General features: G+C 38.7%; 1 protein-coding gene across 2 annotated transcripts in view; it reads left to right on the top strand.

Moving 5' to 3' along the window:
- The window catches only part of GRB14 (growth factor receptor bound protein 14), a 127,263-nt gene that overhangs the window by 7,192 nt on the left and 95,530 nt on the right, over positions 1 to 24,541 (top strand). Inside the window, exon 1 of one of the 2 annotated variants that reach the window (XM_055397922.2) lies at positions 1,211 to 1,334. The exons of the other annotated variant lie outside the window; for it this stretch is intronic. Coding sequence (XP_055253897.2) covers positions 1,245 to 1,334 — 90 coding nt within the window. The 5' untranslated portion in view covers positions 1,211 to 1,244. Of the gene's footprint in view, positions 1 to 1,210; positions 1,335 to 24,541 lie in introns of those variants that run through there. 2 annotated transcript variants of the gene reach the window in all.

Raw genomic sequence — 24,541 nt, 5'->3', positions numbered from 1 at the left:
AAAAGTGAAAGTCTTTCAGTCATGTCTGACTCTTTGTGACCCCATGGACTATACAGTCTGTGGAATTCTCCAGGCCAGAATACTGGAGTGGGTAGCTGTTCCCTTCTCCAGGGGATATTCCCAACCCAGGAATCAAACTGGGGTTTCCTTCATTGCAGGTGGATTCTTTACCAGCTGAACTGCATGTGAAAAATTTTCTTGGTATCACTTAATATCCTTCATAATCAAATTTTCTAAGTTGGAATGATACATGAAATCCTTAAATTACAAACTGGTTATACTTCAGAATCTTTAAACTAGGTCTTTGGCTGTTTGAATTCACGGAAACAGCATTATACGTTGTGTTTAGGCCCTCCAGACTCTTTTACAAAATTCTATACTATGTAAAATGAAATGGAAATTTCATATATTTGCAGCAAATATACAGAAACAATACTTGCTCCTATTGGGGTTTCAAACAAATACGTGTTTCCAGCAGCAGAATGCTACTTTTGAATGTTGGCACTTGATGAATATAATTTTCCCTGGGAGAAATTTGAAAGTGCCCAGATCTTTGTAGCAATATTGAAGCAGGCTTTAGAACAGTACTTCTCACTGGACCACTTTTCTCAGAATCAGCAGGGATGCTGATTAAAAATATAGATACTGGGGCTTTTTGTAAAATTCACTGAATAATAATATCCTGGTGAAGGGCATGGGATTTGACTTCTTTTTTTTTTCTTTAACATATATACAGAATTAGGGGTACTCTTATTCTCTGCTGCCTTCAGGCTCTGGAGCAATTAGACCTTTTAAGATTGCAGACAATTTTATTTAGTTGAGAAAAGGTAGAAATATTACAAAAGGACTTTAGTTGGTATTTTATCCAGGTATTGATTGTTTGGGGTGAATAGAGCCTCATGTGAACTAGTTTGAAAGGTTATGGTATAGTACCTGAAGGCCAAAAGTTCATTGATCTCATGAGAGACTGGAATTGGGAATCAGAAAGCCAGCAAAAATCAAGGCAGCCACTTTCTCCATTCTCTCTCTTTATTTTCCCATAAACATAGCACATAGTCTCTGCTTCTTTTTCTAAATCCATATCATCCTCTGATATTTCCCTATGGTCTTGCTTGTCTTGATTGCATGTCACTGCATGTGGCCCCAAGTGGCCACCCTTATTGGAATAACTATTTCTTCCTGTTGCTGGTTTAGCACGTGGTGACTGACTGGAGAGCATATTTGGAGAGAGCTGTTAGCCCAGTATGTCCAGCTCTTATTCAGTCAGCTGTGGCCAAAGTGACACAAGGGACCTGGACCGCTGCTCACTCAGCAAAGGTTATGGAACAAATTCTGTGAGTAGGAGGAAGTGCAAGTTCCGTAGGTATAATGTATGGAGGTGGGGAGGAAATAATGAACAACTAGTGCCCTAGGGAAAAAAAGCTCAAACAAAAAACAGTGGACACACAAATTCTTGTAATATATGAATGATACATGGTAACCCACCGATTAGTTTGTCTGACATAACTGTGCAGTTCACAGGATCCAGCTCCTTTACCTCAAATCACTTAATTCACTTGAAGGGAGTTTACTTGACAATGGTTTCAGCTGATGACACCCTTCAGTGATGGTCATCTTCCTTGTTCCTTGTTGTTTGTTCTAAGCCTGCATCTTATTGAGGTCCCTTGGCTTCTGAGGACAGGAACTATCAACTCAGGATCCTCCCTACTTCGTGCTAGATACCTTCGACTGTAACAGAAAACAGCTGTCTCTTCCTGTTTTAAAACTTAAATCCCCTAGCAGATCTGCTTGTCAAGATTTTATTTCTAGTTTGAAGTTTGCCTCTAATTTTTAGTTAATTTGCATGATACATTTGCAGTCCAACCTTTATCTGCAACATGACTTTTATTTTTTACTTCTTTGAAAGCTCAGCTTCTAGTTTGTTTTTCCCTAGGGGTATATATTTCTTTCAAGAGAAGGAAAATTGGAGTCATTCATGGTTCAATATAAATGTGGATCTTAATTAATATAAAAAAGCTTTCTGCAGTCTTATGGAGTTGCTTTGAAACATGTCAGTTTATATGGAATAGTAATAAACTCCATTGTATGAGTATCTGAGCAAGGATAAGCAGACTTGGGAATTGTCCTTTCGGCATTCTCGGTAAGGACTAGCTCAATGCAGAACTTAGGAAGTGGCCACAGGCCTTTGCCAAAGAAAGTGAGCAGAAGGGAGACTTTCAGAATCAGGTTAGAAGTCTAATGGGAGAGCTGACATAGGAAAAGTATCTTTTATTTCTTGTCCTTCCCTTTGGTTGCATTTGTTGAGTAGTTTTCGAAGCCATGGAGAGAATAAACACAAATAGCAGGATTGCCATTTTTAACTATTGGCAGTTTACAGATGTTTCCATCCATTCTGAAAGATCGTTTATAAGTTGGCTATTTATTCACTTGTATTTTTTCCATAGCTGTAATGTTAGATGGGGTTTCCCAGGTGGTGCAGTGGTAGAGAATCCATCTGCTAGTAAGGGAGACTCAGGAGACTTCTTCAATCCATGGGTTGGGAAGATCCTCTGGAGGAGGAAATGGCAACCTGCTCCAGTATTCTTGCCTGGAAAATTCCAGGTGGACAGAGGTGACTGACAGGCTACATATAGTCCATGGGGTTGCAAAGAGTTGGATGTGACTGAGCACATAAAATGCTAGATATGATTATTTGGTAACTAGGGAGCCAGTTAAAGTTTTTGAACCCACGATTGCGCCTCCAAATGGTAGCTTTACACCATCCTCTGCACCATTTCCTAATACCATTTCCATAGAAAGATGTAGGGGCATATGATGTAATTGAAAGATACTGGACTGGGAATCCACAAACCTAGTTTTTAATAGGGTCCTGCTGCTGAGTGATGTGATATTAGCCTATTGCCCACACTTTCTGGGCCCCTGAGTGCTACAATTTTATTCTGTTCCTAGAGCAAGTGATTCTAATGGCTCTTGGAATATTAATACTATGATTGCATAGTAGACAGGTGTCTTAGCGGGCTTTTTTGATCCCTTTGGCCCAAGCATTTCCCTTTCAGTCTTAGATCTTCTCACGTGGTTACCACACCTCCTTTGACGAAGAAAACGTTTGGGTGCCGTGGGGCAAGGTGCACAGGAGCCGACTTTACAGAGATGATGGGGACAGGAAGGGGCTTTTAAACTTGACATTGTGCATCCATGCATCTAGATCCAAATAAGAGGAAGTCAGAAAAGTATCATATCTGGAAGGGGTCAGTTTGTGTGGTGAAATTGTATTTACACTTAGAAATAAGCTATAAGATTGGATACGAACAGTGGAGACTGGCCTAGGTTCATTATGCACTTGATTATGCTTGGCTTAAAGGGTTTGAGGGGCTTATAACTTCTATGTCCTTTTCTAAACTCCGCTTGCTCAAGTCATCTGTTTGATCATTCAAGTCAAAAACCAGGGAGTCCTCTTTCTGGCCTTCTTTCAAGTACTGCTACATCTTTCATCCCAATAAACTTGAATCCATAACCTCTCCATCTCTGCTGCTGCCATCCCAACTTGAACCTCTGTCTTCTGACACCTTGGAACATTTTAAATGGCCTCCTTTTGCTTCTGCTTTAGCCTCTTGTGGTCCATTTTCCATATACTTGCTAGAAATGAACTTTTTAAAATGTAGATCACATTATGTCACTCCCTGGTTGAAAGCTTTTTGATAGCTTATGAGAAAATTTAAAATTCTGCCTTGGCCTACAGGTTCCTAAGCAGTTTGCTTTCTGTCCATGTCTTGAACCTCACCTGCATTCTACTCTTCGTGTTCTAACCACTGGAGAGGGACAGTCCTGCCTGAATGTGAACTTGGCAGGCTTTTTTTCCTACCTCAGTCTTGGGCTTGGCTGTTTTCTCCATCTGGAACTGTTTTGTCCTGGTTACTTACAAAGCTGACTCCTCTTTATTCTTTAGATCCTAGCGTAAGATCATCTCATCAAAGAGCCCTTTTTTGACAAGTCTTCCTAAAGTATCCCTCCACACTTTCTTTCCCCATCCTATCACATTTCCTAGTATATTTCCTTGGACATAGTTACCATGATCTGAACTGTCTCATTTAGGTATTTGCTCTAGTTATTGTTTTTCTCTCCAAATAAAATGCTGTGGTTTTTATTGTTCTTGGATTCTTTTAAGGAAAGAATTAATGAGTAAATGGATTATTGAAGATAAATAGTTAAAACCAATTTAGCAAACTACATTTGGCATAGTTATTCTAATCATTGTCAGTCATATTTTTCCTCTTCATCAAATTTTAAAACATTAAAACGTATTTCTAATTTTGTTAACAGATTCTATTTACAAAAAACTTATATGCTAGGTTTGTAGACCTGTGGGATTTTAGCAGTACATATCTTTTTCTCTCATTATGCACATAGGAAATTTTGATTATGGAAAATCCCATGGACGGAGGAGCCTGGTAGGCTGCAGTCCATGGGGTCGCGGAGAGTCGGACACGACTGAGTGCCTTCACTTTCACTTTTCTCTTTCATGCATTGGAGAAGGAAATGGCAACCCACTCCAGTGTTCTTGCCTGCAGAATCCCAGGGACGGGGGAGCCTGGTGGGCTTCCGTCTATGGGGTCGCACAGAGTTGGACACGACTGAAGCGACTTAGAAAAGAAATGGAATTAGTGGACATATTTCTGATTTTAATCATTATTCTCATTTAATGGAATTAAAAGTGAAAAGTACATGGTGGATTGTTACACTTCCAGTTTATTGTGTGCTTAAAATCTACACATTTAGAAAAAAAATTAAGTGTATATATGAGTTGGATTTTTAATGTGAGTCTCTCAGAGCAAGGGGTAGATGTTATTACAGCGTGCATGCATGCGTTCTAAGTCACTTCAGTCATGTCTGACTTTTTGTGACCCCATGGACTGTAGCCTGCCAGGCTCCTCTGTTCATGGAGTTCTTCAGGCAAGCATACTGAAGTGGGTAGCCATGCTTTCCTCCAGGGGATTTTCCCGACCCAAGGATTGAACCCAGGTCTCCTGCATTGAAGGCAGATTCCTTCCCATCTGAACCACCAGCGTGTGCATGCCAAGTTACTTCAGTTGTGTCCGAACCTGTGTGACCGTATGGACTGTGACCCATCAGACTCCTCTGTCCATGGGATTCTCCAGGCAAGAATACTGGGGTGGGATCCTATTTCCTCCCCCAAGGGAATCTTCCCAACCCAGGGATGAAACCCATGTCTTTTCTGTCTCTTGCTTTGGCAAGCTGCTTCTTTACCAGTAGTACTACTTGGGAAGCCCTGTTATTATAGCAAGTGTTTTAAATTATTACCTATTAATGTCATCGAAGAATGATTTAGGCCAGTGCTATGATATAGAAATGGGGAGACATAGACCCTTTGGATATACAGAAAGACTTTCCAAGAGATTTACAAACTCAGAGATTTAAGATAACTAGTTTCCAGGTCCTCATCCTCCATGTGTACTTCTCCCTAACAACTACCTGGGTTCACAGTAACTGTCTCACTTGGTGCATCACCCTGGGGCACGCAGACCTCCAGGGCATCACAGACAGGGAAAGCTTCCTTTAATGATTAATCAGAGTGCAGCAAATCAGAAGGGGTTCTTGTCTTTTCATGCCTTATATTTTTGTTAAGGGGCAACATGGTTAGAAATAAGGATTTTGGCTGGTGTTGAAACATTCTGAATTCAGATATATGATGGGAGTAATGACAATTTTCACTTTTTCTGTTTTTCAGTTTACATTTATTGACTTAGTTCTTCCCTCTCCTGACTGTTGTCAAAGAATATATAACTTTTGAGGGAGAGTTTCCTAAGAACAAAGCAAATAGCGAGTACATCAGTGGGAAATACTGAATGCTGAAAATGGCCTTTTGTGATGTATTTAAATGTAATTTATGTGTATTTTCCACTGTTCTAAACACTTGAGACATATCCACAGCTGAAAGAAAATGCATGTACAAACACCTGATATATATATTACTACGTGGGTTCTGAGGGAAGTTCCCTGGGGAGCCCACTTGGAACCTAGGTTTGCCTGCAGGAAATATGCTGGGGCTCAGGTCACTTGGAAACACCGTCTGTGGGATGAGCACAGGACAAGGTGGGCTGCAGTGCAGCCACAGCAGAAGCATCAGCTGATCTCATAGGCGCTAGAGTTGCAAAGGGCCCATAGAATTGTTCAGAATTAGGGCTCAGAGGCCGCTCAGCAGGGACCTGAGCTTGAACATGGTGACTCTTCAGCTGAGAGCAGTGACAGATGGGGAAGATTTGCATGCCGGTGTGTGCTCAGTCGCTCAGTCATGTCTGACTCTGCAACCCGATGGACTGGAGCCCACAGGCTCCTCTGTCCATGGGATTCCTCAGGCAAGAATACTGGAGTGGGGTGCCACTTCCCCCTTCAGGGGGCCTTCTCAGCGCCTGCCTTGGTAGGCGGAGTCTTTACCGCTTCGCCATCTGGGAAGCCCTAGTCCTCAGTCACTCAGTCGTGTCTGATATTTCGCCTGCCCCACCCCCGACCCTTAGCCCCGTCTTGGTGGCTGACACTGTAACAGCTGGGAGAATTAGTCCTTCAGTCCTGAAAAGGGCAGTCTTGGATTGTATGCCGCAGCGTCTCACGGATATAATTTATACATGATTTCTTTCAGCTTTTATGTGTCTTACTTAGTATTGTGGTATTTTATCAAATTGTATAATGAGCTATTCATTCCAGTCAATTCCCAACCTATTTAATCATAAAATACATTAGTGTTTCACTTTCTATTAATCAAATGGGCTCCCAAGGTGGCTCAGTGGTAAAGAATCCTCCTGATAATCCAGGATATTTGAGTTCAGTCCTTGGGTTGGGAAGATCCCCAGGAGAAGGAAATGGCAACCCACTTCAGTATTCTTGCCTGGGAAATCTCATGGACAGAAGAGCCTGGTGGGCTACAGTCTATGAGGTCCAGAAGAGTTGGACACAACTTAGGTGACTAAACAATGACAACATTATCAATAAAATACACTAAGCTAATTTTTAGAAATGTATACATTTTGCTTTCATTAAAACCATACGAAAACTTTATCATGATGAATACTATAGTTAATAAAACCATTTCTAATTTTATACTTAATTGTTAAAAATTACATCCAAAAGCTGAAAATCAAGGTGTAAATGTACATTCACACAATTATCAAAGGAATTCCATGGCCTTCCTAGCACTTCGTCATACTACTCAGAACTCTAAATTCTGGATTATTTTAATTTTGAGTGCTTTCAGCTATTTCTTTAGAAAACACGTTTGATAATTAATTTTTATTGGTTTTTAAAATATTTTTTCTCAGAATGTGTATTGATCCCTCCATTTGAATTGAAAAGTAAAGCTGGACTTTATTTGATAGAACATTAGTCTGATTTGTCTGGTTGATTTGAGAATGAGGACTAACTTTTCCAGTTATATGGTTGACATTTTCCTTAAATTGAATGCACTAAATTTATAGTCCTAAACCTTTTTTATTATTTAATTTAGAAGGATTATAATTTTCAGAATTGATTTATGGTTGATTTACAGTGTGTTAATTTCTGGTATACAGCAAAGTGATTCAGCTATATATTTATAATATATATATTCTTTTTCATATTCTTTTCCATATGGTTTATTATACGGTATTGAATACAGTTCCCTGTGCTATACAGTAGGACTTTTGTTGTTTATTTTATATATAGTAGTTTGTGTCCGCTTATCGCAGACTCCTAATTTATCCCTCTCCTAGTCCTTTCCCCTTTTGGTAACTGTAAGTTTGTTTCTATGTCTGTGAGTCTGTTTATGTTTTGTAAAAAAGTTCATAGTTTGTATTATATTTTAGATTCCACATATAAGTGCGATCATATAATACTTATCTGTCTATCTGGCTTACTTAGTATAATAATCATAGGTCCACCTATGTTGCTGCAAACGGCATTATTTCATCTTTTTTATGTCTGGGTAATATCCCATTGTGTGTGTGGGATCTTCTTTATCCATTCATCTGTTGGTTGCTTCCATGTCTTGCCTACTGTAAACAGTATATATCCCTGAACTTTTGATGAAAGTATAGAGTATATTATAAAACAAAATTATTGTATAAAAAAATTTGGAAAGAAGTCATGCGAAACCTCATCAGCATGTTGGTTTGGCCAAGGTGTAATAAAATTAACACTTTTCTCCCATATTTTTCTGAGTGTTTTACTTTGAACAAAGTATATTTAAGTGAAAGAGTGTTGGCATTTTTGATAAACTGTCCAGAAATTGAGACAATGAATTAATCTGATTGAGTAGCAAATAGTTGGGTGGTTTACAATTCAGTTTTTGGTTACATTTTAAGGGGCCCTAATTGATTTATTGGATGATTGACCATTAAAAATGAATTTTAGCTCAGATGGAATTCAAAGATTGATGTTGCTTTCTGTCACCTCTGTACTCTTTTCTCCCTCATTCAGCTTAATTATTCTCTAGCACTTACTGTCCGGAGTAGGCAATGGCAACCCACTCCAGCACTCTTGCCTGGAAAAATCCCATGGACGGAGGAGCCTGGTAGGCTGCAGTCCATGGGGTCACAAAGAGTCAGACACGACTGAGCGACTTCACTTTCACTTTTCACTTTCATGCATTGGAGAAGGAAATGGCAACCCACTCCATTGTTCTTGCCTGGAGAATCCCAGGGACGTCAGAGCCTGGTGGGCTGCCGTCTATGGGTTGCACAGAGTCGGACACGACTGAAGTGACTTAGCAGCAACAGCAGCAGCACTTACTGTCAGCTGGTATATTATACGTTCATACATGTATCTGTTTATTCTCCCAGTGCCTTTTTCCACTAGCATATAAGCCCTCTGAAGGCAGGAACTTTGTTTTATATGCTATTCAGTTTCCAGTAGATAGAGCAGTGTCTGGCATTTAATAGGCCCTCACCCTGATGCTAGGAAGGTTTGACGGCAGGAGGAGAAGGGGACGACAGAGGACGAGATGCTTGGATGGCATCACCAACTCGATGGACATGAGTTTGAGCAAGCTCCAGGAGATGGTGGAGGACAGGGACGCGTGGCATGCTGCAGTCCATGGGGTCAAAATAGTTGGACACAACTGAGCGACTAAACAACAACAGTAAATTTTGCTGAATGAAACAATGAATAAGTTCATGCATGGGAAAGGGGCAGAGGAAGTAGGTATTATTGAGAGAAGGAATGAGGGTGTGTTTAAAAACGTACTGATAATATAAATGGTAAAGAGTTTGGAAGAAAACTTAGGAAAGTAAAATTTAGTTTACTTACTGGGAAGGTTCTGATATTGTTAGATGTTAAAAGAGATCCTCATCAGAATGAACTTTTGAGTATTGATTTACCACTATTAGCACATTCTAAATCCGGATTACCGTTGCTCAGAAAAAGTGCTGTTCTTATCTCTTTGGTCTCCTTGTAAGCATTTTCAGTCTTACCAGCCCATGTGTGCCAGTTAAAAAGCATGTATGCTTTAAGGGACTAAGTCCAGTAAAAGCTTTTCAGTCAACCCGCATTCATAGTAGAAGATTACTTTCATTCTTGGGAAGGGTGACGAAGCCCAGTATTCAGATGAAAGGGTACTTTGGTATTATTTAACTGTGTATTGGCAAGACTCAGGCCAGTATCTAGTTTCTCTTTAGAGACATTTTGCATTGTATTACAGTACTGTTACTGTGCTGTGCCAGGGAAATTAAGATCACCTGGAACATTCTGTAGGTCATTGGCTTAGAATCTTAGGGCACTGGGAACTTGATGTTTTGTTTTAATGACCTCATTTAGGCTGAAACTGTCTTTGTCCTGAAGGCATAAGGACTTCTTTACCAAACCATGTCTGTGCCTTGATAAATAAATGGGAAAGGTTTAGAGAAAAGTAATTTGAAAGCATTGGATCAACCTCCATGTAAAGAATACTTGATACATTAGGACTCTGCTGTCAAGAAAGATGAGGAAGTGGTATAATTAAAGTCCTTTCCACATGGATGTAGCCATTCAGTTCCACGAAACATACTTTGAAGGCTGAAGATAGTTTTAAGGGAAAGGAAGAAATGTTTATAGGTCATGTAGTAGTTCATGAGCCTTGTGCTCCAGCAGATCCTTCTGCAGAAATTTCCAGAGGAAATGAAGCATGCCCTCCATGTTTCTCAAAGTGGGAGGATATAGTGTGTATATGCATATGGTGTGTATGAGAATGGTGGGAGGGCCATATGGGAAGTTGCACGATAAACATGGAACACCTTTCTGGAACAATAATTTTAATTGAAAATGAGAGGAAACACTTTTATGTTAGAATAAACACTCCTGTTTTTATGAGTCAAATGCACAATTTAGATGGATTTTTAAGAACAAATTTTATACCTTAGAGTTCTTGCCTACCCTGAGAAGGTAAGTGCTGTGTAATGACTTGCTTTTGTATTCTTGATAGAATTTTCTGGTAGAAAAATTTGAGAAACCCTAGTGTAGTTTTCAGGTCTGTGGAAAGTGGCTTTTTGTAATCCTCAAGAGGATCAGCTGTCATCTCTTCCTTCTTGGTGCTTTTCTAGGCAAAGTTCTTTCTCGCTGAAATGTTTCTGATTTTATTGGTACCTATATCATTAATCTTGAGGGTATTGGGTTGTTAAACATTTGAAGTGTTTTTTTCTACTTGACTTTCCTGCAGCATGGCAGGAAATTGCTCTCACTAAAATCTCTAAAGACCACCATATTCCTGAAGACCTACTTCAGTGCTTATTTTGATACCTCAGCAGTTTGGGGCTTTTTTGACTACCCTTTTCCTTTGTGAAACGTTTTCTTGGCTTCTGCCTCTTATAGGTCTCTGTTGGAGGATCTTGATGTTGGTATTCCTTAGGGTTTTATACTGTAGCTTTTTGTTTTCATTTTATTTTCATTTTATTGCTGGGGCAATCTAATCTATTCCCATGGTCTCTATATGTAAGTCTAGACTCGGTTTTCCTGAGCTGCTTGCTAAATAGCTTCATTTGTGCAGACCATAGGCATTGCTTAGTCAGCATATTCCAAACCAAATTAATACTTCTCCTGTTAAACTTGCTTCTTCTCCTGGGTTGCCCTTCCTAGGGAATGGCATGCTCTCTGCTTATACTAGAAGAAGATCAGAAATCTTCCTTCTCTTTTGACTTCTCAGGATTCTTCTGTCTCCTCATTCAGCTGGTTACAAACTTCTCTTGGAAAAACAGCTGTTGAATTTATCCGTTTTTTTTTTAAATGCACTCTCTGTCATTGTCATAGTTCAGGCCAAATCATCTCATAATTAGTTTGAGAGTCTCCTCACTGATTATTATATTTTTAGTCTTATTCTACTCCTAAAAGTGTAATGTGCTTAAAACAATTTTCTTTTAAATTGAGGAACTAAAATTTGTATAACATAAAATTAACCATTTTCAAGCATATAATTCAGTGGCATTTGGTACATTTACAGTGTTGTGCAATAATTACCTCTGTTTAATTCCATCACCCCAAATGGAAACCCTGTATCCATTAAGTCACTCCCCAACCCATGCTTTCCCCCAACCCCTGGCAACCAGTAATTTGCTTCCTGTCTCTGTGCATTTAGCTCGCTTTAGATATTTCATGTAAATGAAATCATATAATGTATGACCTCTGTGTCTGGTTTCTTTCACTTAGCAAGTTTTTGAGGTTCATCCATTTTGTAACATGTAATAATATGCTTTTAACCATGCAATAATTCCAAACATGTGGAGAAGTACTTATTTTTTCTTTTGAGGAAACAGGAGGTTGTTCATTCATGGTAGTGCCCTTCTTTGTTCTTTTGTTCTCCATCCTGTTCTGTCTCTCCTTTCTTCCTACTGGGAGGGAACCACTGTCCTGAGGTGGGTGAGCATCCTTCCTTTCATATTTTTATACTTCTGCAATATATAGCACTGTACTTTGTTTTAGTGATTTATGTAAAAATATATATTGTGTGAACATCTCTGCAACTTATAGTTTCATTCAACATTTTTGATTATTCCATGTCAGTAAATGTAGATCCAGTTTATTTTCATTTTATTTCATTGTATGTATATATTACAATTTATTTATCCTTTCTCCATTGAAGAAAATTGAGAATCATCTTCATTTCTATCATTATAAAACACACTGAAGTACATATTCTTACGCCTCTGTGAGGGCGTTCTCTGCTGTATGTATTCATGATTGGGGCTGTTTGGCTGCAGAGCAGGTACATAGTCAGTTTCACTAGATACTGCCAAATTGTTTCTCCAGAGTGGCTGTACCCACCAGTACTGTGTTTCCGTTTCCACATTTTCTCATCAACAGCTGGTATTTTCAGATTTTAAAGTTTCTGCCAGTGTAATGAGTATAATGAAATTAATTTTGGCATTGATTTGCTTTACATTGGCTACTTGTAAGGTTGCACATCTTTTCATTTGCTTCTGACCATTCATGTTTCTTCTTTGTGAATTATCTATATTTTTCTATTGTGTTTTTTATTGATTTATGAGTCCTTTATAGTTAGTATGGCTACTAATCTTTTTGTAATTGTAAACATTGCTGTGATCTTTTCTCAATAATTGTAACTTGTCATAACCTTTTTTTAATAGTGTCATGATACAGAATGTTTTGTTTTAGTTTAGTTCAGTCTAGTTTCATATTGGGATTGGGGGCAGGAGGAGAAGGCGATGACAGAGAATGAGATGGCTGGATGGCATCACTGACTCGATGGCCATGAGTTTGAGTGAACTCCGGGAGTTGGTGATGGACAGGGAGGCCTGGCGTGCTGTGGTTCATGGGGTCGCAAAGAGTCGGACATGACTGAGCGACTGAACGGAACTGAACTGAGTTTCATATTATTGTGCATCTTAATAAATTTTTTCCTCCTATTTCATGAATATATTTTCATCTAGTCACTTCAACATTTTGCTTCTCATACTTGGGTCTTTAATATAACATGACTTATTTTTATACATGATAGGATTCTAATTTTTTTCCAAATGAGTATCTACTCATACAAGTACTATTTATTAACCACCTTTTCTTTCTCAAAGCATTTTAGCATGCTTTGATCATGTATCAAGTTCTCTTTTTTATAGAAAGTTAATAGTTTTAAAGGGCCAATCAGATTATTCCATTCTTAAACCATTCCACAGATCCCCATCATTCTTCAAATACTGATTTTAGTAGGGCTCTTGGGGTGCTGCATAGCTGAACCACCTTTCTAACCCTGTCACCAGCCCTTTCCTCCTGTGTACTCTGTTCTTTAGTCACACTTACCTCCTTTCAGTTTTCTAGTACATCATTTTTATGCTTATCTGAGCAGTGAAGAGCAGGTCTTTACATAAGACATTTGACTTCCTGCAGCAATTTTCTCCTTGTGCTTAGTCGCTCAGTCGTGTCCGACTCTGCGACCCCATGGACTGTAGCCCACCAGGTTCCTCTGTCCATGGGATTCTCCAGGCAGGAATACTGGAGTGGGTTGCCATGCCCTCCTCCAGGGGATCTTCCTGACCCTAGAATCGAACCCAGGTCTCCCACATGCCAGGTGGATTCTTTGCCATCTGAGCCACCAGGGAAGCCCAGGAGTACACAACTAGTTTCCAACACCTCTCTTTGAACACTAGGCTGAGGGAGTCTTCTCTTCTCTCCCTGCTCTGTGGTCAGCGCTCTGTTGTTCTCTTAGTAAGTTGCATCATCCATCTGTTTACATATCATTGTTCCACTATCCAGGAAGTTCTCTCGGGGCAGCAGGAACCAAGTTTGCCTCAGACATCAGAACATTTCCAGACCCCAGCCTTTTGCCTGGCATCTTGTAGACCCTTTATAAATACTTGCTGAATTAAACAGATGGTTCAGATAAGTTTTTTGGTTTTTTTTTTTTTTTTTTTACCTAAAGTAGGATTTGTCTCTGAAAAATATCTGATAGATGATCCATATAGTCTCCTTAAGCATTTTCAATGATGAGTTTAATTTTCCTGTGACCAAGAAAACCCTGGTACCAATACTTTCTTATGAGTTTCATATAAACGAAGATTGTTGGTTAGAAAATAATTTAACTGTAATTGTTTGGAGTATTTTACCTTTCCCTATTTAAGTCTAAATTTTGATCCATTCTTCCAGCATGTCAGTATATTATTGAATTGCATTCATTACAGTAATTGTCCCTCTCAGTTTTGCTTCATCTGCACACAGATGTAGATGACATCAGTGTCTTCAGTCAAGAGTGAAAAGTGAAGCTTGCTAGTCTAGCCTGCTTCAGAGGTTTGCTAATGGATTGTAAACACTTTTGTTTTTTTCTCAACCTGTTGCCAGTCTGTTCAGCCAGTATTTATTGAGTGTCTGCTTCGTACCTGTCATTGTGTTTGGTATATGTATACTTATGTCATCATTTTGGTCTTATTTTCATTTTGTCTATCCAGAGTGTCATGAGATATTTCTCAGTTATTCTTTAGAAATTAAGATATTTTAGTCCTGGATATTCCTTTGACCCATCAGTCTAGAAGCTTATTTAAAGGTAATAACTTAGTTATTACTATTATCAGTAATGTTTATTCAGTCCTTACAATGCACAAGATGTTGTGCTAAAAAGATGAGTTTCATAATATATACTTTTCCCAATACCTCAGTGAAGTAGATGGTACCATCATATCCATCTTATAGAGGAAGATGTTCAGGTTTAAGAAAGACTGTTATTTGATCAATTTTACACAGACGAGAAGTAACAGGGGCAGGATCCACATTCAGGCCACCTTACATTAGTGACATTTGCACACTCCTGATGACCCTTCCCTTCTTCCCTTCCTCTATTCTCCCCACCCCCCCTTAAAATTTTTTTGAAAATAAAAAACGATTGTTTTTATCAATAGACCCAGGCGCCTACTATGAATTGTTTTGCATGGTAGAATTCTAGAGCTCGGCATTTCTGAGACATCTCTCATACATGATGTGACCAGCGTGCCTGATGGAACAGAGCCAGTGTGAGATTAACCCAGAGGTTCTTTTCATACAACATTAGCTTGAGGTTGATTAGTTGATCTCTGGATATATGAAATTTAGTAATTGCACAGAATTTAAATATAAAAATGCTTTTTTACTTCTTTGAGAAGAATGGCTTTTCAAAACCAGTAAGACTGACTCCTAGATTGAGGTCCAGGCTGTTCAGAGCAGTATAACTTCTCTTATGCCAGTTTCTGAGGGTGCGTGGAGCTTCCAGCCTGTGTTAGTGATGGTACAGCTTGCAAGTTACTTTCAAATAGGTTATCGCTGTTACCCTTTTAATATCTGAATGTAGTCAGTAGAAGAGTTAGTGTTATCTCAGTTTTACATATGGAAAGAAGCTGAGTCAAAGATCAAGGGTTAAATCGTAGAGGCTTGTGTAGCCAAAACTTGATCCAAGATTTTCAGATTTCAATTCCAGCCCTAGTGCCTAACACCAAATTGATAGGTGACATTCTACTTAAAGACTACATGCGGAATTCCTCCTTTTTGCTTTCAATATCACCGATTTTCATGTCATAGAACATAAATTGTGACAGTAATAAAGGGTTGTCCTTTAAACTGCACATGAAACCCAACTTTACTGTATTCTGATCTCCCTCTGCCTCCAGTGTTTTTCCAATGGTATTGTTTTCAGGAAATATATTAAAAAAAACCTTTTTATTATAGTTTCAGAAAGTGTCAGAAATCTATATTATTTTTTAATTTATAGGATTTCGAATGATTTTTGGAAACTACCCAGGAAATTGGATCCTTCTCAAGTCAGGATGTATTCTGACTGAAAGAGCTTAGCTGTGCTTTGGGGTGTTAAATTAATTTTTCATTGGCAGACCACTGCCTGGGATTTAGTTGAGATTTAAGTTAGTGGAAATCCTGCCCTGTGACCTAGAGAACCACTGGACAAAGTAGATGAAATGGAGAGCAGTGTGTTTTCTCAACCTTTCTATTGCATTGATCATCTACGAAGAGTAAAGATTTGGTAGTGAATCTGTACTGCCATTGCATTGTCACCTGTAGCAAGTCAGATACCCATTGTTAGACTAAATGTAAGGCTATAAATGTCAGCGCAGAGAATTCTGGTCTTTGAAACATGAAATAAAAAATGATTCAAGTGTTCAGAGATCAAATTAAGTTTCATTAAAAAAGGTTAGTGGGTTTCCCTGGTGGCTCAGACGGTAAGGAATCTCTCTGCAATGCAGGAGACCCAGGTTTGATACCTGGGCAGGGAAGATCACCTGGAGGAGGCAATTGCAACAAACTCCTGTATTCTTGCCTGGAGAATTTCATGAACAGTAGAGCCTGGTGGCTGCAGTTCATGGGATTGCAAAGAGTCGGACACAACTAGCGATTAACACTTTTAACCAAAGTTAGTTAATCCTTCATTTTTTTAAAATTTCAATTAAAAAATTTTTTAATACTAAAAACATTATGTGTTGCTGCTGCTGCTAAGTCGCTTCAGTCGTGTCCGACTCTGTGCGACCCCATAGACGGCAGCCCACCAGGCTCCTCCGTCCCTGGGATTCTCCAGGCAAGAACACTGGAGTGGGTTGCCATTTCCTTCTCCAATGCGTGAAAGTGAAAAGTGAAAGTCAAGTCGCTCAGTCATGTCCGACTCTTCGCGACCCCATGGACTGCAGCCTACCAGGACCCCCCGCCCATGGGATTCTCCAGGCAAGAGTACTGGAGTGGGTTGCCATTGCCTTCTCCTATTTTGTGTTGAGGTATAGCCAATTATAACAATATTGTGGTAGTTTCAGGTGAACAGCAAAGGGACTCAGCCATACATAGGCATGTGTGAGCCTTCATTTATTAATGATTACCTTCCAATCCCAGAAAAGTCATTTTATATTTGTAATGCGTTAGGGTGGCAGTTCTCAAGCCTCACTGGGCATGTGAATGTTTAATATCAGTGCTGATTCCTGGGTCTTATTCCTGGGGAGTCTGTTTCCATAGGTCTGGAGTGGGGTCGAGGTATTAGAACGTTTAACAAACGCTTCACAGGTGATTCTTATGACTCTGGTGCAGGTTGTCTGTAGACCATTTTTGAGGCCACCTCGGGATCGTTCTGGTTGAGTCAGGGGTTGGAAAAACAGCATTTCCCTTGCAGAGAAAGAATTAGGCAACCCACCATTATTGTGGAAGTGTTACTCCACATGTACATCCGCATGCTTTACATCCATTTGTGGTTCTGTATTTTCTGAACAATAGCACTTGTCTAAATACTTTTACTTTCTTTCCAAGCTGATTTGAAATTGCATTGCCTTTAAAAATAAAGCATAGTTGTTGCTTAATAAAGAACTTCTGTGGCAATGAGGATTGGCACAGCTGTGTGACTGCTCAAGTGGTTGCTGGTGTAGATCACACAGGAGGGCGCTGTTGGGATGTGGTTTTGTCTGTAGTTAGTTCGGTAAACAGACAGCAGAGGGAGCATGTTTTAAATGACCCAGAGGACCTGTGACCTGATTGTTTTAATAGGAATTATTCTAGATTGCATCGTTAATTCATTTCATTTTGACCATTAGGAAAGTATCATTTGTTGAAACAAGTGGTCTATTTAAGGAAGGACCACGTGATCAAAAGTTTTAATCAGTTAATTATTTGAGGAAAATATTTTAATTATGTATTTAATTCTGGTTTCTTTCCACATTTTCACATTATGTTACAAACACTGGTTATAGGTAGCATCTCTTCCAGTTAGGGTTTTTTGTGTTTTTTTTTTCAGTTGTAAGAATTAAGTCTGATAAGCTAAATGGTTAGTTGATTATAAAACTAGAACTGACAGATATTTCCTGCAGACTATTTGTTAAGTAAAGTTTTACAGTGTTTTGCCTAGGAATTGAAAATACATATCATTTAGACTAAATTATATCACTAAAAAATTGGAAATGAATTCCAGATCCTAAAACTTTTTTTCTTTCCTTCTAGACCTAGTTTATAGGTAGAGTCTGTTTATAATTTGGTGTTTTTTTTTCAAATGTGGCATTTCCTCATCATGCTTTTATCAGTTATTAATTAATGTTCTATTAGTAACAACAGAATAAATCAGCTTGAGTTAGGTTACTAAGCAGAAAAGGAATGCTTCCTTTGCCATTCTTTTTGTTGTGTTGAGAACTTTTTTTGAAGCCAGGGACTGTTTGTCCTTTTTTATCTTTTTATTTTCTACTGCGAAATATTGGACAGATAGTGAGTGTCACTGCAGGTGTCAATTCTTAGATACAGGCTATATGCTGGATTAAAAATGCCTGTTGATTCTTTTTTTTTTTTTTTTTTACAATTCATAACTTTTATAAATAAAATAAATTAAATGTACAGTGAATAAGTTCTCTGAAATATTTCAATATTTCTGCAGGTTTAGTAACATCATAAAATACATTTCAACTAAAATTCACAAATCTAAAAACCTGTTAGGCATTTTTAGGCTTTTTAAGTTGGAAATGAAGACCAATGTTACATCGTAATATGCCAATTACAAATAGTACTTCAAATAGCAAATACTACAGTTTGTCCCAAACTTTAAAAACTATTCATGAACTCAACACTGAACTATTGATGGCTATGAGAATTGTTTCCTAGCCTTTTTGAAAATTTCAACCCATTTACGTTTAAGGTAATTATTGATAAGTACGATCCCATAGCCAATTTCTTTATTGCTTTGGGTTCAAGTTTATACACTCTTTCTGTGTTTCCTGTCTATAGAAGATCCTTTAGCATTTGTTGGAGAGCTGGTTTGGTGATGCTGAATTCCCTCAGCTTTTGCTTGTCTGTAAAGCTTTTGATTTCTCCTTCATATTTGAATGAGATCCTTGCTGGGTATAGTAATCTGGGCTGTAGGGTATTTTCTTTCATCACTTTAAGTATGTCTTGCCACTCCCTTCTGGCCTGAAGAGTTTCTGTTGAAAGATCAGCTGTTATCCTTATGGGAATCCCCTTATGTGTTATTTGCTGCTTTTCCCTTGCTGCTTTTAATATTTGTTCTTTGTGTTTGATCTTTGTTAATTTGACTAATATGTGTCTTGGAGTATTTCGCCTTGGGTTTATCCTGTTGGGGACTCTCTGGGTTTCTTGGACTTGGGTGATTATTTCTTTCCCCATTTTAGGGAAGTTTTCAACTATTATCTCCTCAAGTATTCTCTCATGGTCTTTCTTTTTGTCTTCTTCTTCTGGGACTCCTATGATTCGAATGTTGGAGCGTTTAACATTGTCCCAGAGGTCTCTAATATTGTCCTCATTTCTTTTAATTTGTTTTTCTTTTTTCCTCTCTGTTTCATTTATTTCTACAATTCTATCTTCTAGTTCGCTTATCCTGTCTTCTGCCTCTGTTATTCTACTGTTTGTTCCCTCCAGAGTGTTTCTGATCTAATCTATTGCATTATTCATTGTAGATTGACTCTTTTTTATTTCTTCTAAGTCCTTATTAAATCTTTCTTCCATCTTCTCAATCCTTTTCTCCAGGTTATTTATCTGTAACTCCATTTTGCTTTCAAGATTTTGAATCATTTTCACCATCAAAATTTGAAATTCTTTATCAGGTAAATTCCCTATATCTTCTTCTTTTGTTTGTGTTGGTGGGCAATTATCTTGTTCCTTTACTTGCTGGGTATTTCTCTGCCTCTTCATCTTGCTTATATTGCTTTGCTTGGGGTGGCCTTTCCCTCTTCTTGCAGTTTGTGGAGTTCTCTTTATTACGTAGTTTCTTCGCTGTGTGTGGGGTTGAACGGGTGACTTGTCCGGGTTCCCTGGTTAGGGAAGCATGTGTCGGTGTTCTGGTGGGTGGAGCTGGATTTCTTCTCTCTCCTTTAGAAGACAATGGGCTGCTTTTCTGGGAGCCTGATGTCCTCTGCCAGTATTCAGAAGTTGTTTTGTGGACTTTACTCCGCATTCAAATGTTCTTTTGATGAATTTGTGGGTGAGAAAGTGGTCTTGCCATCTTATCCCTCCGCCATCTTGTTCCTTCCTCCCCAGAACACTGGATTCTTATATTCCACTTGGTCGTGGAGTATCTCTTCCCAGCTGCTCCAGCAAGGCGCAGCCGCTGTACCTTACCTCAGACGAGGGGTATCTCCTCAAGGCCGCGCCTCCTGCTTTGAATGTAGATCAGCTCCTCTCGGCCCTCCGGTGCCCAAGCAGCCACCGCCTCCTGGACGTGGTACAGCTCCTCTCGGCCACCGCCCTAACCCTGGGTGCGGGGTAGCTCATCTCAGCCACGATTCTGCACGTGGTCGGTTGCGCCGGAGCCGGGCGTCTCCCGCGTCTGCGCCGCCGGAGCCCTGTTGATTCTTTCTACAGCCCCCCCACCCCAGCTTCCCAACCCCCACTCCCACCAGGTGGCATCTATATCTTGGTATTCTAGAATCTTTGATGGGTCTGATTACTTGACCAGTATAATACAGTGGAAGTGATTCTGTCTGGTCTAAGGCTTTGAAAGACTGGTGGTTTCCATTGACTGTTTCTTAAAATCCTCTCTTTGGAAGCCCCCAGTTTTCTTGTCTGAGTCCAATCTGACTGTATTGGGATCACCGTGTTGGAGAGGCCGTATTTAGGCTCTCTGATTGATAGTCTCAACTAAGCCCAGCTTTTTAGGCATCTCTGCCAAGGTGCTGGACACCAGAGTGACACAATCTTGAATCCTCCAGACCTGCCCATCCTCTGGCTAAATACCTATGGCTTCTATTGACATTATGCAGAACTGAAGAAGTGCTTAGCCAAGTCCTGTCATGATCCACAAAATCCTGTGATACGATAAAAGCATTCGTGTTTTAAGTCACCATGTTTTGGGGCAGTTTGTTATGCAGCATAGGATAAACAGAACACAAGCCAAGTTCCTGAGAGAATAGATGGTGCTAACAGGAAGGAACTCTGGGGAACATCTTACTTAACCATTCCCTTTTGTAGGGAAAAGTTGCATTCCAGAGAAATGAAGTGACGTGTTCAAGTCATCCTGACAGTCATGGTCACAGTCAAACTCTAGTCTGACTGCTGCATTTGCTGCTGGAATACCCTAGATCATCAATTTTCACTTTATACTTGGTAAAGCCAAGACATGTAGATATAGCGTAGAGACACCCAGGGAATAGTAACATGGCTGAAAGAACTTTTATACCACCTCAGAAAGGACCCCAAACAGTGTTTGTTCCAGGATTACCCAACCCAGCCGTTTTGTATGATTTAACTATCATTAAAAAAGTTACATTCCAATGTAAATGGATGTTTCACTTAATATTCAAATATAGTTAAGTAATGTTAGAAAAACAAGCATACACACAAAAACACAAAAACAAGCATACAAATAATGAATGCTCATTTTTTCTATGGGTAATCTCAACATATATGCAACTTGTATTCCAGGAAGTTAAGTGTTAGTTGCTCAGGTATGTCCGACTCTGCAAACCCACGGATGGTAGCCCACCAGGCCCCTCTGTCCATGGAATTCTCCAGGCAAGAATACTGGAGTGGGTTGCCAGGATCACACTTGGGTCTCCTGCATTGCAGGTGGATTCTTTACCGTCTGAGCCACCAGGGAAGTCCTGTATTCCAGAACTCCCTTGGTGAATTTGGTAACTTGGAATCCTTTTCCCTATGTAAACAGTGATAAGCAAATTTCAATTTAGCACATAATATGCCTAATATATAGTACTTTAAATGATCACCATATTTGTTAATTTTCTATAGGATGATGCTTTCCAAATTCCAGCTTGGTATCTGTGAACCTGTCAGTCCAGCCTCTCCCTTTTTTTGACGGTGGCAGAGGAACTGGGTTCTGTTCTTTCATGAACAGTGGGAGTGAGCACCTTACCTCCCTCTTAGCATAGCTGGGGCAGACTTCTTATGCCTAGGGATAAAGGAGAGCAGGTTCTGGGGGCTCTGTGCAATTGGAAGTGTGCTCTCTTTGGGGATAAGGAGAAGAAAGGGAGCAATAGCAAAGTTCAGGACCTCTTGCTGATTAAATTTCTCAGTTCAGATCAACTCCTGGTGCTTTCCCTCCCCTCTTTCTTCTAAGAATCCTAGAGATGTGTTTATTTTCTTTCCTTTTCATCCTTCCCAATAGTTTCCCCCAGTCAAGGTGTCAGTTCTTAAACTCACTAGAGATAGGATGAAGTCTTTTCATTTTTCTGTATTTTACTATTGCTCAAGATAGAAGAGAGATTTTCTTTTCTCTCTTCCTCTCTCTCCTGCCTTCCTTCTTTCCCTCTTTCCTTCCTCCCTTTACCTTATTTCTATTAAAATCGATCTTAATTTCTTTTATACCTTGGGAATTGTTATCTGATTATTGTTGTTCAGTTGCTCACAAGCTCAAAGAGTTGTGTCCAACTCTTTGTGATCCCATGGTCTGCAGCATGTCAGGCTTCCCTGGTATCTGCTATAGTTAATTAAATCCTTCAGTTTATTTTTAGATTTAGAGAAGGTGAGTGGCACCTTTACTGCTTATATAACTAAGACAAATTATAGGTGTTTTACTTGATTATAAGCCCTTGATAGGAGAGACTACATCTAATTTTTCTCTGTAATCCCTTTCATATAATTTTGAAATACTTAGCAATATTTATTGTGCAAATTATGACCTCTATAAAAATTATGACCTCTATAGTTATATATCTGTGCAATGAAAGAGGGTGAAAGGCCCTGACAATTGTTTTAAAACCCTGTGAATGCTGGTGTATTGCCCACACTGCTAGCCTGTATATTTAGTGCAAGTGTATGTGAAAATTTAAAGTCAAATTTTGCCTTTGGTTTTCCCTTTATTACTGCTTAACTTTCTTGTTATGATACCATCAGTGAAACTGTGTAAAGTCATAAACGTGTGGCTAATTCACTAATAATAAGGGCAGTATCTACATTAAATACCTATTCCTTAGAGTAAGTTTTAAATAAACTAAGGTTTTGAGAGTTACTTCAAGGATTAAAGACTACAACCAGGAAACTTTTTCCCCCTTACTTGTTTTTTGATGACAAGTGAACTAGTTCTTTATTCAGAGTACTTTGCACTGTGACAGTTCTCTTTTCCTCAAGGATAAGAAAAAAATTGTGCAGAAAAGTTCAAGGCAGTTTTGTGTTTTATGTTCCCTGGAGCCTGATTTGAAGTGTAAAAACAAGATGCCAGGAAGTCTCAAATTGAAGAACATACTATTCTGCAAAATGTTATCTTTCATATATTTATCAGTTTTTTGCCCTAGCCATTCTAAAATGTTTGCTTTTTTTTTATCTTCTTAGACCAAATGTCCTTTAAATAATTCTTCAAGTAATTGAAAACACAACTATGAGAGAATCCTAGATAGTAATTTTAAGAGAAACTTAGAATGATATGTAAGGAAACTTTTTATTAAAGATCTTGGTTAATTCGTACTCCTTTTTTTAAAAAGAAAACTGACATTTTAATGACTTGAGTGGTATTAATTTCTACTTTTTCTGTTAGGGTTCAGGATTCTTTAAACATCTATTAGAGCACAAATTCTTTAGACTCTCAGTATTTCAAAAGAGAAACTTGGCTCTATTTGCTTGATTAAAACTTGACTTGATATTGTTATAGATTTTATGAAAATTCTTATGTCCCTTCCAACATTGCTGATTTACTTATGTTTGGGAAAATTTATTTTAATTAATTTTTGTTCGGTGATTATACATCGAGTGAAATATTTTGTACATTAATTGTACATGGAATGGAATACCTACCATACTATTCCTAGGTACTAATTCCCAAGTACTGATGCCTAAGTTGGAAGTTTATATGTAGGAACCAAGTATAGAATTCAGCTTTTTCCGAGGTTTTCCCTGAGCATATTTTAATATGATGTGTGACCCTATTCTACATTATTGCAGTAATTTCCAGATGCCATCAAGTGGTCTCCCAGACCGTACCTTTCTCTCTTTTTGTGTTGTACTTGAGTACTTCTTCTAAGAACCTAAATCTGAACATGATTTTCTTCTCTGTTAATCCTTGAGTAACTCTCCACTGGTGGAGATTGTTGTTGAGAGGCCCAGTTCATTCAAAATTTCAGTCTTTTGTGAATTGTTAGTTCTTTTCTGGAGACTTTTAGGATGGTCTCTTTGTCAGAGATGTTCTAGAATTTCATGATGAAATGCCATGATGTGAGATTCTTTTTTTAATTATTGTGTAAGGCAGTTTGTAATTTAGAGATTAGTCCTCTTTTGCATTTTTTTCTATAATATTTCTGTGGTATAGTCCTTCTCCCTGTTTTCTCTATTTTAGAGTTATACAAGTCAGATGTTGAGCCTGCTGATCTAATTTTTAAATCATTTCTTCCTTTTTATCCATCTTTTGGACTTTTTGTTCTACTTCCTGGATTTTTCTCCTTTTATATTTCCATTTTGAAACAACCATTTTTTTTTTCAGTGGTTATATCTTTCATGTCTAAGAACCCTTTTCTTATTCTACGTGTTCCTTTTTAATTTTTATAGTATTGATGCAATTTAGGCCGTCTCTCTCTGGATATTATCTGTAGCTTCTTTGAAGTTGACTTCTGTCTCAGTCATTGTGTCTGATTTTTTCCCTCTGTTTATTTGTCGTGCTTCTTTCTCCTGTGCTGTAGATACTCAC

This window comes from Moschus berezovskii, chromosome 2 (assembly GCF_049115385.1).
Source record: "Moschus berezovskii isolate FMDL1 chromosome 2, NW_MosBer_1.0, whole genome shotgun sequence".
Lineage (NCBI taxonomy): Eukaryota > Metazoa > Chordata > Mammalia > Artiodactyla > Moschidae > Moschus > Moschus berezovskii.
This window is presented reverse-complemented; position numbering and strand designations above follow the sequence as displayed.